The sequence below is a fragment of the Ovis aries genome, chromosome 12, assembly GCF_016772045.2.
Source record: "Ovis aries strain OAR_USU_Benz2616 breed Rambouillet chromosome 12, ARS-UI_Ramb_v3.0, whole genome shotgun sequence".
Classification (NCBI taxonomy): domain Eukaryota; kingdom Metazoa; phylum Chordata; class Mammalia; order Artiodactyla; family Bovidae; genus Ovis; species Ovis aries.
In genome coordinates this window covers 67,877,594-67,889,633 of record NC_056065.1, presented here as the reverse complement: position 1 = coordinate 67,889,633, position 12,040 = coordinate 67,877,594, and the positions used below count along the sequence as shown (strand labels likewise).

General features: G+C 38.8%; 1 protein-coding gene across 3 annotated transcripts in view; it reads left to right on the top strand.

Annotated features, from left to right (window-relative positions):
* The window catches only part of KCNK2 (potassium two pore domain channel subfamily K member 2), a 239,101-nt gene that overhangs the window by 165,426 nt on the left and 61,635 nt on the right, over positions 1–12,040 (top strand). For all 3 annotated transcript variants that reach the window (XM_042229207.2, XM_012187747.5, XM_004013881.6), the window contains exons 4-5: positions 8,040–8,200; positions 10,307–10,493. In XM_042229207.2, coding sequence (XP_042085141.1) covers positions 8,040–8,200; positions 10,307–10,493 — 348 coding nt within the window. The remainder of the gene's footprint in view (positions 1–8,039; positions 8,201–10,306; positions 10,494–12,040) is intronic.

Below are 12,040 nucleotides of genomic sequence, written 5' to 3'. Positions count from 1 at the left end.
AAGTTTGAGGAATGATACTTCTAGCCTTGATCCTTAATTCTAAATACTTGCTGTAAGCGGTTAAATTAATAGTTTAAATTTCAGCCTTAAAGTCTAGTAAGTGTTTAACCTTGTACACATAACTGCAGTAAACCTGTTTGATTCTGAATGAAGATAATTAGCAGTACTTCTCTCATAGGGTTGTGAAAGTTGAATGGAGTGTACACACACGTGAAGCGCCTGGGCTTCCCTGGAGGTTCAGATGGTAAAGAATCTGCCTGCAATGCAGGAGACCTGAGTTCAATCCCTGGATCGAGAAGATCCCCTGGAGAAGGGAATGGCTACCCACTCCAGTATTCTTGACTGGAGAATCCCATGGACGGAGGAGCCTGGCGGGCTACAGTCCATGGGGTTGCAAGTAGAGATGGCTAAGTGACTAACACTTTCACTTTCATGAAGGGACTATCATTGTATCTGTGATGTAGTGAGAGGGAGAAATAGAGTGTGTATGTGTGTCAATAAATGGTGTTAGCCATTATTTTTATCATTGATAATGACAGTTATTTTATTTTTATTTTATTATTTTATTTTTGGTAATGAAAATAGAGTAATAAAGTAATGCCATAGGCTGGTCTAAAAGAGGTACTCTGATCACGGTCATCCTACATACAATTTGCTTCCTAATTTTGCTTTCTTTTCTCCTGAAGAGCCCTACCACACCCCTCCCCCCATATTGAATAGCTTTAGACCCACAAAACCATGCCCATGTCACAGAATGTAAATCAGAATCACATCTGTAGATATTTAAAAATACATGAACAGAATCCCCTCCTCTCCCAGGGGAAGATAAGAATTTAGGTGTTCTGGGGTGGATTTTTGAAATTCCCTCTGTGATTCTGATCTGCACCCTTGGTTTAAAAACAATGACCTAGAAGAACAATGTACTACTTTGTGAAAGTCCTGAAATGAATACTTCTTTTCTCAAAACATTGTTTAATTGTCTCTTAATTAAAATCATATTTTTTCTAGAACTACTGTTTCTTATTCGGTATTCGGTTAGCTTGTCTGTCAGTGCTGTGGGTTTGACTCACTTTTTAAAAATGACCAGGTGTAGGACTTTCCTGGTGGTCCTGTGGTTAAGACTTCACCTCCATTGCAGGCGGTGTGGGTTCGATCCCTGGTGGGGGAACCAAGATCCCACATGCCTTGAGGCCAAAAAAATCAAAACATAAGACAGACGCGATATTGTAACAGGCTCAAAAATGGTCCACGTGAGAAAAAAAATCATTAAAAACCAAATAAATAAAAAAGACCAGGTGTGATTATCATTTCACTTTGTTTTCTGAATAGTTTCCTCTTTTTCTTAGGTTGCTAACAGAGGACACCCCGAATTTACCCTGTTCTTCTTACCCTACCTCCAGTATTTTATCCTTATACCCTACTCTATTGATATTTTTCTGCATCTAAAATAATGTAAGTTGTTTTATATTAAAATACCGTTTTAGTTGTTACTTTTAGGGGTTACATTTTAAAAAATACAGTTTGCACAGATATGGAACTCTCTTTTTACTTGTCAGCTCCAAATAAAACTAAAAGGAGTAAAAAAGTACAGTAGGACTATTTAGATCTGAGGATGTCTGTTTAATTAAAATATATTAATAAGACCCATAGATGTTTCTTCTTAATTCAATGTATTTTCTTGGGCATCTGCTCTGAGCAGAGCACTACACAGTTTTGTATGTAAAGGAAAGAAAAATATCTCTGCTCCCAAGAAGTTTGTCATCCAGAAGAAAGACAAAAGCATGTAACCAAATGGCAGGAATTCAAGTAAAAGTCATATATAATCCCTGAAAAGGAAATAGCAAGTGTTATGGATGTTCGAAGAAGCAAGATCACAGCTGGCTGAAAGGGAGAGGAATGACCGTATATTGGAAGTGACGTGTGAAGGGGACAGAAAGGACAGAAAAGATTTCAAATCATGATCGAAGGGGCCACATTCGTACCAGTTAGAAGGAGAAAAAAATATAAAACGTGTAAGGAATCAAAAAAGGCGAGCTAAGTTTTTTTTCAATGAGTAATGATGACTCTGGTGTTACTGAAGGGAGTACAGTTTCATAACAGGGAGTTTGGGGAAATAGGAATGGTGCTTTGTAAGTAAAGGCCTTGGAACAGCTAACGGTTTTACCGATTATGGAGTATAAACATCTAACTGTGCTTTAGGGAGAATGAATTGTGGTGAGATGGGTTTGGTTGAGAAAAGACCACAGTCAGGCTGTTTGGATGGCCTGAGGTAGTGGCAGAAGAATCATCGAGAAGCAGAGATGGGGAATGGAAGGATTGTCATGGACTGGGGATCTGCTTCGTTGCCTGCAGAGCTATATGGCTTTGGGATCTTACGGGATTTAGACTACAATGCATGAAATAGCTAGCTAGTGGGAAGCTACTGTATAATACGGAGAGCCCAACCCAGCCATACATATATATGTTGGCTCTTTTGGTTACACACACATATGGCTGATTCATGTTTTGTGGCAGAAACCAGCATAGCATTGTCAAGCAATTATCCTCTGATTAAAAATCTTTTTAAAATATGGCACGACAAAGTGAGTGAAAATGATAGTTATCTGCTAGTCATCCACTAAGAACAAAATCCTGAATTACCAGAGGGAGGGAAGTTTAACATGCTAATCTGATTATTTTTAAAGGAAATGTACTATTCAGAAGTCAACACAATAAAGAGAAACCTCAACTGACAACTTAGGCACAGAGGAGATTTTGAAGGAATAACAAGAATCAGAAGGATTCCTTTGTGAACATCTTTCCATAACCCCACCATTTCATGAGAGCCACAACAAACCAGCTGTTTGAAGGCATTTTAGGTCTAAGCTCTGAAACTGAATCAAGTATTCTTGAAATCACCAACATTTGAAAAATGGAAACTGCCTGAATAGAAAGAAGAGAGGGCTTGCAGTTTCCTTTCCTGAAAGGGAGTTTCAGGAAGAATATATATATTTCAATTTTTATATTTTAGAATTGAGCTTTGTTTTGTTGCTGTTGTTATTTAAATTTTATCTTGTTTATTATTTGGTCGTATTGTGAGTTCAGCATGCAGGATCTTAGTCCCCCAGCTAGGGATCAAACCCATGCTCCCTTCAGTGGCAGTACGGAGTCTTAATTTAATATTCTTTTGTACTTACTAGATATTTAATTCCACCTACAACTAATATATTTGTCTTCTTTATAATACTCATTCCTTTTATATGTTTACTGTCATTATGCCTGCTAGAACTTTCAGAATAAAAAAAAAAAAAGTAAATTGTGAAATGGACATTTTCCCCCCTGACTGTAAGGGGATTCCTCTTATTGTCCTTTAATATTAAGTATGATATTGAATGTTTTGAGATAGTCACTCTTTGTCACGATAAGAATTATTTTCTGTTTATCACTTTTAAAGAATTATAAGAAATTATACAGATTGTTAATCGGATTGCTTTTTTAAAAGCTGTATAGTAGATATCATGTAGGGCCTTCCCTGGTGGCTCAGATGGTAAAAAATCTGCCTGCAATGCAGGAGCCCTGGGTTGCTTGCCTGGTTGGGAAGATCCCCTGGAGGAGGGGATGGCAGCCCACTGCAGTATTCTTGCCTGGAGAATCCCCATGGACAGAGAAGCCCGGCGGGCTATAGTCCATGGGACTGCAAAGAATTAGACATGACTGAGCGACCAAGCACAGCACAGCACGTATATCATGTAGAGCAAATCTTCCTACCTCATTTCCCCCCAAATATTCTTAGCTATTATTGGTTCTTTACTTTCTTTTATTACTTTTATAAAATTCCATTATTTTGTACTGAAAACTGTTGCAAAATATTTATTGCATCAGGGTCTTTTCCACTGGACCAGTTCTTCCCATCAGGAGCTTCAGCTTCAGCATCAGTCCTTTCAGTGAATATTCAGGACTGATTTCCTTTAGGATGGACTAGTTGGATCTCCTTGCAGTCCAAGGGACTCTCAAGAGTCTTCTCCAACACCATAGTTCAAAGCATTAATTCTTTGGTGCTCAGCTTTCTTTGTAATCCAACTCTCAACATCCATACCTGACTACTGGAAAAACCATAGCTTTGACTATACGGACCTGTATCAGCAAAGTAATGTCTCTGCTCTTTAATGTGCTGTCTAGGTTGGTCATAGCTTTTCTTCCAAGGAGCAAGTGTCTTTTAATTTCATGGCTGCAATCACCATCTGCAGTGATTTTGGAGCCCCCCAAAATAAAATCTGTCACGGTTTCCATTGTTTCTCCATCTATTTGCCATGAAGTGATGGGACTGTATGCCATGATCTTCATTTTTTGAATGTTGAGTTTTAAGTCAGCTTTTTCACTCTCCTCTTTCCCTTTCATCAAGAGATTGTTTAGTTCCTCTTCACTTTCTCCCATAAGAGTGGTGTCATCTGCATATCTGAGGTTATTGATATTTCACCCTGCAATCCTCATTCCAGCTTGTGCTTCACACAGTCTGGCATTTTGCATGATTATTTATTATTAACATATATAAATAATAAATTGATCTCTGTACTCATGGAACTCATAAATGATAAACTCATGAAATAATAAATACATATCTATAATAAATCAATCTCTACACTCATGGAACTGATAGTCAAGTGAGGAATATATATAGATAACAGATATTAAATCAGTTGTTACAAATAATTATATAATTGCAAGTGTGCAAAGTATTTGAAAAGGGTCTTATTTGTTTGTAGTATTAATAAATTCTGTCATAAAAGTGACATGTTCACTTGGAGCTGTTCAGATGGGGGTGGCATATATGGGCCTCCTGTAGGTATCCCACTAACAATGGACCTATGGCAGCTTTCTGCAGAAGGCCCTTCCCTGAAAGTGATGTGAAGGCAAGATGATAGCTGTTCTGATGATATATTCCTATAAATGTCAGCGGTTGGCCTAGAGGCGTTGGTTTGGCTTCCATTCAGATCTCTAGCACAGACTATGGACAGTCTCCCAAATTTGGCTCTTATTCTGTACTATATTGGTCAATATTAAGTAGCTGAAAAGGGCGAAGTCCTAAATTGTAGTGTTTGGCAATTTCTGAGGAGTAAATATGTCTATTATAGTTGGTTTCAGACTATCAGTGTGAAGTCAACTGACTTATAGCATTCCTGAGAATTGAACCACTGATCTCTCAAGATAGGGTCAAGATACCGTGGAACCCTTTCCTCCTCCCAGGTCCTGTCCCCTGGTTTCTGCCCCACCCAACCTCTTCCACAGTCAGGCCCCTTCAATCTTCAATCTAGTCTGTTCCCTTAAGCTCTTCGGAAGCTGGATCGACTGCCAGTCCTTTAACTTTGTTGCCAAGCATATGTGATGCTATAAACTGACAGCTGCTCTCCTCAGGCGAAGCATTTTGAGTGTGAACACCTTAATTTAGGAATTACAACAAAACTTAATATTGTTTCTTTTCCATTTTCTTCTTGCCAAAACAGTCTGTTTCACCCTGAGGCAAGGAAGATGCTGCTGACTAACCAAGGGAAAGAGTCAGGAAGTCCAGACAACCACTAAAATTAATCTTTTACAAGCTTGGCACACTGTGTTGCTTAGAGTCAATAAATACTTTTCATAAGTCCATTAATAGTATCAAGTCATTTAACTGGGGTCTACTCATTGCTTAAAATGTGGTAAACGCCTGGAGTGAAGACTGCTCTTCTTTTATGGAAGACAGGGAAGAAAACACGAGGAACATCCCTTGAACAGCCATGTGGTCCTCTCACTCGGGCAAATGTCCGGGGCATTGCTGGCATGTCCTTAATGTCAGAAAACTGCTTGGCGGCTTTGTGTATTCATGCTGGGTGGCTGTGTGAGGGCTTCCACCTCCAAGGCACAGGTTGAGCAGGAGAGATCAGCGTAACGTTATCGAGAGAAGGTTCATGTTTGGAAGATGAAGCAGGAACAGTCATATCAGGCTCCCTCAACCCTACTCCCTTCATTCTCCCAACTGCCAACTTTGAAGATAATAAGGGTGAAGCGTAGAGATGCCACAGGAACTGGTCTCTGTCTTTTGATCAGTGAAAGGTGGATCGGCTTTCTTTCCATCTAGAATTCTTTGGATTGGGGGCCATCTCATGCGGTGACCTAAACAGGATTTCTGAGGAAATCCTTTGTCCCCTTTTCTGAAGATGTTCTGGTTTCTTCTGGCCGAATCTGTCAGTGATAGATGGAAAGTTGGAGTCTTCTTTCTTATGTCCTTTTAACTCGTGTGGGGCAGATCAAATTGAGCCCTCGGACACTTCGGCTTTTTATTTTTTAAATGGTAGAGCCTATTTTTAGTGATACCCCAGTCAGTATTTGTTTTCGTTGTATCTTTTCTTTCTGATCCTTGATCCTTTCTGGTGGTAGGTTACTTCTCATGGTTGTAACTCTGAAGATGTTTATCCTCTTCTGCAGAAAGAGAAAATGGGATGATGTGGGATAACTCAGATGCTTGGCCCACTTCAGGTCACATGGTTGTTCCTCTGGTGGTGGTGGTGATGGTTCAGTGGCATGGTCGTGTCCGACTCTTTGCTGCCCCATGGACTGTAGTACCCCAGGCTCCTCTGTTCATCTGGAGAGACAATAGAAAAAGTGTTGGATCTTAGCAGGACTCTGGAATAATCAGAGGATCCAGGTCAAAACAGTCCACCCTGCAGTCTCTCTTGTTATTGATATGCTGCTTATTGATGCTAGAATAGAAGACAGGGTTGAGATGGTTGAGTTCCATCTTGGATGGTGTTAAGAAATGCTACTCTTCCAAACAGTCCAGGTTAAACATTCTACCTAACTTTTGTGATGGCCTTTCCGTCTTCAAATTACCTTGATACAAGACTTCTGGGACTTTTTCACACATGCCCTGGATGCATCTTTGTATATATTGCCCTGATGCTCAGCATTCCAAAGCATTAGTAGACAAGAGCAGATGCAAGGTAAATGTGTAGGAAGGTAAATGAGTTAAATGCGTAGACAGCTTACATCATATTCTCCAAGCAGTCAGTGGGTCTGAGAAGTAGTAAGGCAGCTTTTGAACTGAAGGCTTAAAAAATAAAAAAAGATTTGTCGACTAAAAAAAATGGACAACATAAGAGTTGCAAGTTAAGTTTTATTTGGGGGCAAAATAAGGATGATAGCCTGAGAGACAGCCTTTCATATAGCTCTGAGAAGCTGCTCCAAAGAGGCAGGGGGGAAGGTCAGTATATATGTGATTTTGGTGAAGGGGGAGTATATGTAATTAAGCACATTATTTATTTTTTTTGCAAAAGGTTTCTGCTAGTCACAAGGAGTAGTCATCACCATGAAAGATTTAAGGATTTTAGTGCTTTTCTAGACATGAAAAGATACAAAAATTTGGCTCATAAAATTGGCTCCTGGAAATGTCTGACTATATGCAGACCTGTTCTGCCAGATTTCCCCAGAGCACAGAGCACCTCATTTCTGCTCTCTACTCTGAACTCCTTGCAGGGGATTTTGAAAATCAGCAGTAACAGCTGCACATGATTTAATCCTTGTAAATGTAGATGGCAAGTGCCAATTTATAATTCACAGGGTTGTTAATTTTAAGTTTTCATTTAATGCTTTTTGGTAGATACTTGAATGAAAAAGATTTTTTAAGTTGTTATTAAATGTGTAATAATTTAAGCGTATTTGAATACTCTTAAGGCAATACACACTTAATAAATGGCAGCAAAAGCTTTGTAGTCAACAGCATTGGCAGCATAGAGAGGTGGAAGTAAATTGAATGAAAACATTGACTTTATCGTGTGTGTTACTCCCTCAGTTTTCATCATCTAGTTTAATTGGAACATTAGCTATACTTTGGAGATTGTTAGAGTGCTTGTTTATAAGAAGATTTTACATTAAAAGATTATGTGGTATAAAGAAATTCTTAATTGGTTGAAATCTAGGATTGATATTTTATAATATTTGGAAATTTTTGAATCAAGTTTGAAGTCATATGTTTTAAACTATTACTCATTTCTAAACAACTGAATTCTTCTTCTTCTTTGTATTTTTAGGATTTGGAAACATTTCACCACGCACAGAAGGGGGGAAGATATTCTGTATCATCTATGCCTTACTGGGAATTCCCCTCTTTGGCTTTCTGTTGGCTGGAGTTGGAGATCAACTAGGGACCATATTTGGAAAAGGAATTGCAAAAGTGGAAGATACATTTATTGTGAGTATGATAGCCATTTAACTGCATATGTTAATTGTCTCATTTTTCAAAAATATTATAAGTTTTCTGTTCACCTCAGATATAGTTAGATGTAAGCTATTGGGTTTTCTATAACAATTTACATGAGCTTCTTTTTGAAAATAACTCACTGTATAGTTGTTTTTATACTTCTCTGAATGAATACATTAATGAATGAGAAAAAGTGAAATATACAGAAAAGTAGAAATCTGACAGTCCTGGGCTCAAATTCCAGATGGATTGTATCCTGGCTATACTCACTTAAGCTAGTTATTTTACCCTTAAATCTCCATTTTGCCATTTATATGAATAATAGTACTGATGATGAGGCATTACTCTGAGATTTAGAAATATTCTAAGTGAAAGCTTAACATAGCTAGTAAACCTTAGCCCTTTGCTGAATGATTGAATAATATATAGCAAACATGATAAAGGGGATCTTATAACTTATTTTAATAATGTTGCTGATAGAAATTTAACTAAGGTATGTAATTTAGTAGGACCAAAAATAATATAATGAAGATGTGCATGGGCATATGATATTCAGTAGAAAAAATAAAATGAAAATGCTCTTAGAATTTTAAGTGAAAAATAGTAATAATACCATGATGACAAGCTTTTATTCTTGAAAATTATGAATGAAGAAAATAATTGTGTTAGAGAGTCAGATTATAGATGATTTGTTATTTCTGTCACTACTATTATGTTTTATTTATTATTTGATAATATTTTATCTTTTCATAAAAAGTTTGAGTATTTAACTATTGGTGAAATAAGATCACTGAGTGTTAGGTTTTCAATTGAAATTATAATTCCAGTTTTAACATTAGATATATTTCATATTGGGGCTTCCCTGGTGGCTCAGCGGCATAAAAAATATTCCTGCAATGTAGGTGCCATAGGGGATGTGGGTTTGATCCCTGGTTTGGGAAGATCCCCTGCAGGAGGGCATGCAACCCACTCTAGTATTCTTGCCTGGAGAATGCCAGGGACAGAGCAGCCTGGCGGGCTACAGTCCATAGGATTGCAAAGAGTCAGACACGACTGAAGCGACCTAGCATGCATGCACATGCTTCATATTAAATTCAGAGGTGAAGCAGTGTGGGTCCTCTGAGGGCAGCTCTAGCTTAGAGGTGTTGAAGACTTCTCGTTGTCTACATGTCATGTCTTGTATATTTAGTTGTACAGCTTGAGGTCGCAGAACAGTGAGATGGTTTGTCTAGTTCACATGGAAATCAGCTGTGGACTTTAAGTCTGCTAGTATTCCGCTGTAATCAGTTGAACAATGATGGGGAAATGTGGTGGGAGAAGGGAAAAGTCTCCATGAAGTTAATGATTTTATCAGTTATCAACAGTGGATATTTAATTTATGCTTCAGTTTTCTCAGTTTTCATGAATTTTTAGGTTGTGTTTGGCCCAAAATCAGTTGTTTGCTTGTGGAATAGAAATATTTAAAAAGTAGTTCAGGTAAAGAAAGAATGATGTAAATCTGAAGTTTTGTTCTCTGAGCAAATATTATGTACCTTAGAAAGTATTTTACCTGTTGCAAAGCTATATGAAAGTAAAGTAGCATCATTATTAGCATTGGTTGTTTACTGTTATTCATATTATACCTAATATGTTTAAGTAAAGACAATTGAAAATTAATTATAAAAGAATAAAATACCATTCTCATTTGCTAATTTGCTGATAACAGTGTGTATAGGTTATATGCATAAAATAAATATATAATAAGAACCTACCGTATCGCTCTGGGAACTCTCCTCAGAGCTCTGTGATGTCCTAAATGTGAAGGAAATCCAAAAAAGAAGCGATATGTGTGTGTGTGTGTGTGTGTGTGTGCGTGTGTGCGTGTGCATGTGTGCATGTGTGTGTGTGTATATATATATATATATATATATAGCTGATTCACATTATTCTACAGTAGAAACTAACATAACATTGTAAAGCAACTATACTCCAATAAAAAATAATTTAAACAGTATATATAGGTTAACTTTGCAGGTACCTCAATAATCGATCTCAGTCAATTTCTCTCTCTCAGTATCTGTCTCTCCCCCCCTCTCTCTCTCACTCTCTCATCCCTAGAAGTGGAATGTTAGTCAAACCAAGATACGAATCATCTCAACAATCATCTTTATTCTGTTTGGCTGTGTACTCTTCGTCGCTTTGCCTGCGATCATATTCAAGCACATAGAAGGCTGGAGTGCCCTGGACGCCATTTATTTTGTGGTTATCACCTTAACCACCATTGGCTTTGGCGACTATGTCGCAGGTAAGTTTCTGAAGAAACATTGCTCTCCTAACCCTTCTCCTTTAGTTAAACTTTTTCTCTTGGGTTTGTAGACAACACAGTGACTGCCTCTATTTCCCAGGGCTGTCATAGGAAAGTACCACAAACTGGGTACCTTTAAACAAAAGAAATTCATTCTCTTATAGAAGTTCAAAATCAGAGTGCCAGCAGGGGCAGAGTCCCTCTGGGACTGGTAGAATCCTCCCTTCCTTCTCCCCAGCTTCTGGAGGCCGAGAGCATCAGTCCCTGCTGGTCCTCAGGTGGTAGCTGCGTCACTTCATCTCTGCTTTCGTCATCATATCGTGTTCTCCCTGTGTCCCCGTGCTGTGACCAAATTTCCCTCTTCTTATAAAGACACCAGTCACATTGGATTAAAAGCCCACTCTACTCCAGTATGAATTCGTCATAACTGATTGTATCTGCCAAGGGCCTTATTTCCAAATAAGCTCATGTTTCAAAGTGCCAGGTTTGGGACTTCAACACATATTTTTGAAAAACACAGTTTCATCTGTAACAGTGATGGAGCCAAAAAAATTAAAAAAAAAGAGATCATTCCATGACAGTGAAGGTCAGCAAAAGGGTACAGTTGAATATTTATTTTTCATTCTATAAAAGAAATTTAAATTGCTGTCTGTTCAGAGTGTTATGCTGCTAAGTCCCTTCAGGCATGTCAGACTCTGTGCGACCCCATAGACGGCAGCCCATCAGGCTCCCCCATCCCTGGGATTCTCCAGGCAAGAACACTGGAGTGGGTTGCCATTTCCTTCTCCAATGCAAGAAAGTGAAAATTGAAAGGGAAGTCGCTCAGTCGTGTCCGACTCTTAGCGACCCCATGGACTGCAGCCTACCAGGCTCCTCCATCCATGGGATTTTCCAGGCAAGAGTACTGGAGTGGGTTGCCATTGCCTTCTCCGACCACTCTAATTTCAGAAAGCACTTCAGTTCAGTTCAGTCGCTCAGTTGTGTCCGACTCTTTGCGACCCTATGAATCGCAGCATGCCAGGCCTCCCTGTCCATCACCAACTCCGGAGTTCACTCAAACTCACGACATTGAGTTTGTGATGTCATCCAGCCATCTCATCCTCTGTTGTCCCTTTTTCCTCCTGCCCCCAATCCCTCCCAGCATCAGAGTCTTTTCCAATGAGTCAACTCTTCGCATGAGGTGGCCAAAGTACTGGAGTTTTAGCTTTAGCATCATTCCTTCCAAAGAACACCCAGGACTGATCTCCTTTAAAATGGACTGGTTGGATCTTCTTGTGGTCCATGGGACTCTCAAGAGTCTTCTCCATATATGACCACTGGAAAAACCATAGCCTTGACTAGATGGACCTTGGTTGGCAAAGTAATGTCTCTGCTTTTGAATATGCTATCTAGGTTGGTCATAACTTTCCTTCCAAGGAGTAAGCGTCTTTTAATTTCATGGCTGCAGTCACCATCTGCAGTGATTTTGGAGCCCAAAAAAATAAAGTCTGATACTGTTTCCACTGTTTCCCATCTATTTCCCATGAAGTGATGGGACCAGATGCCAT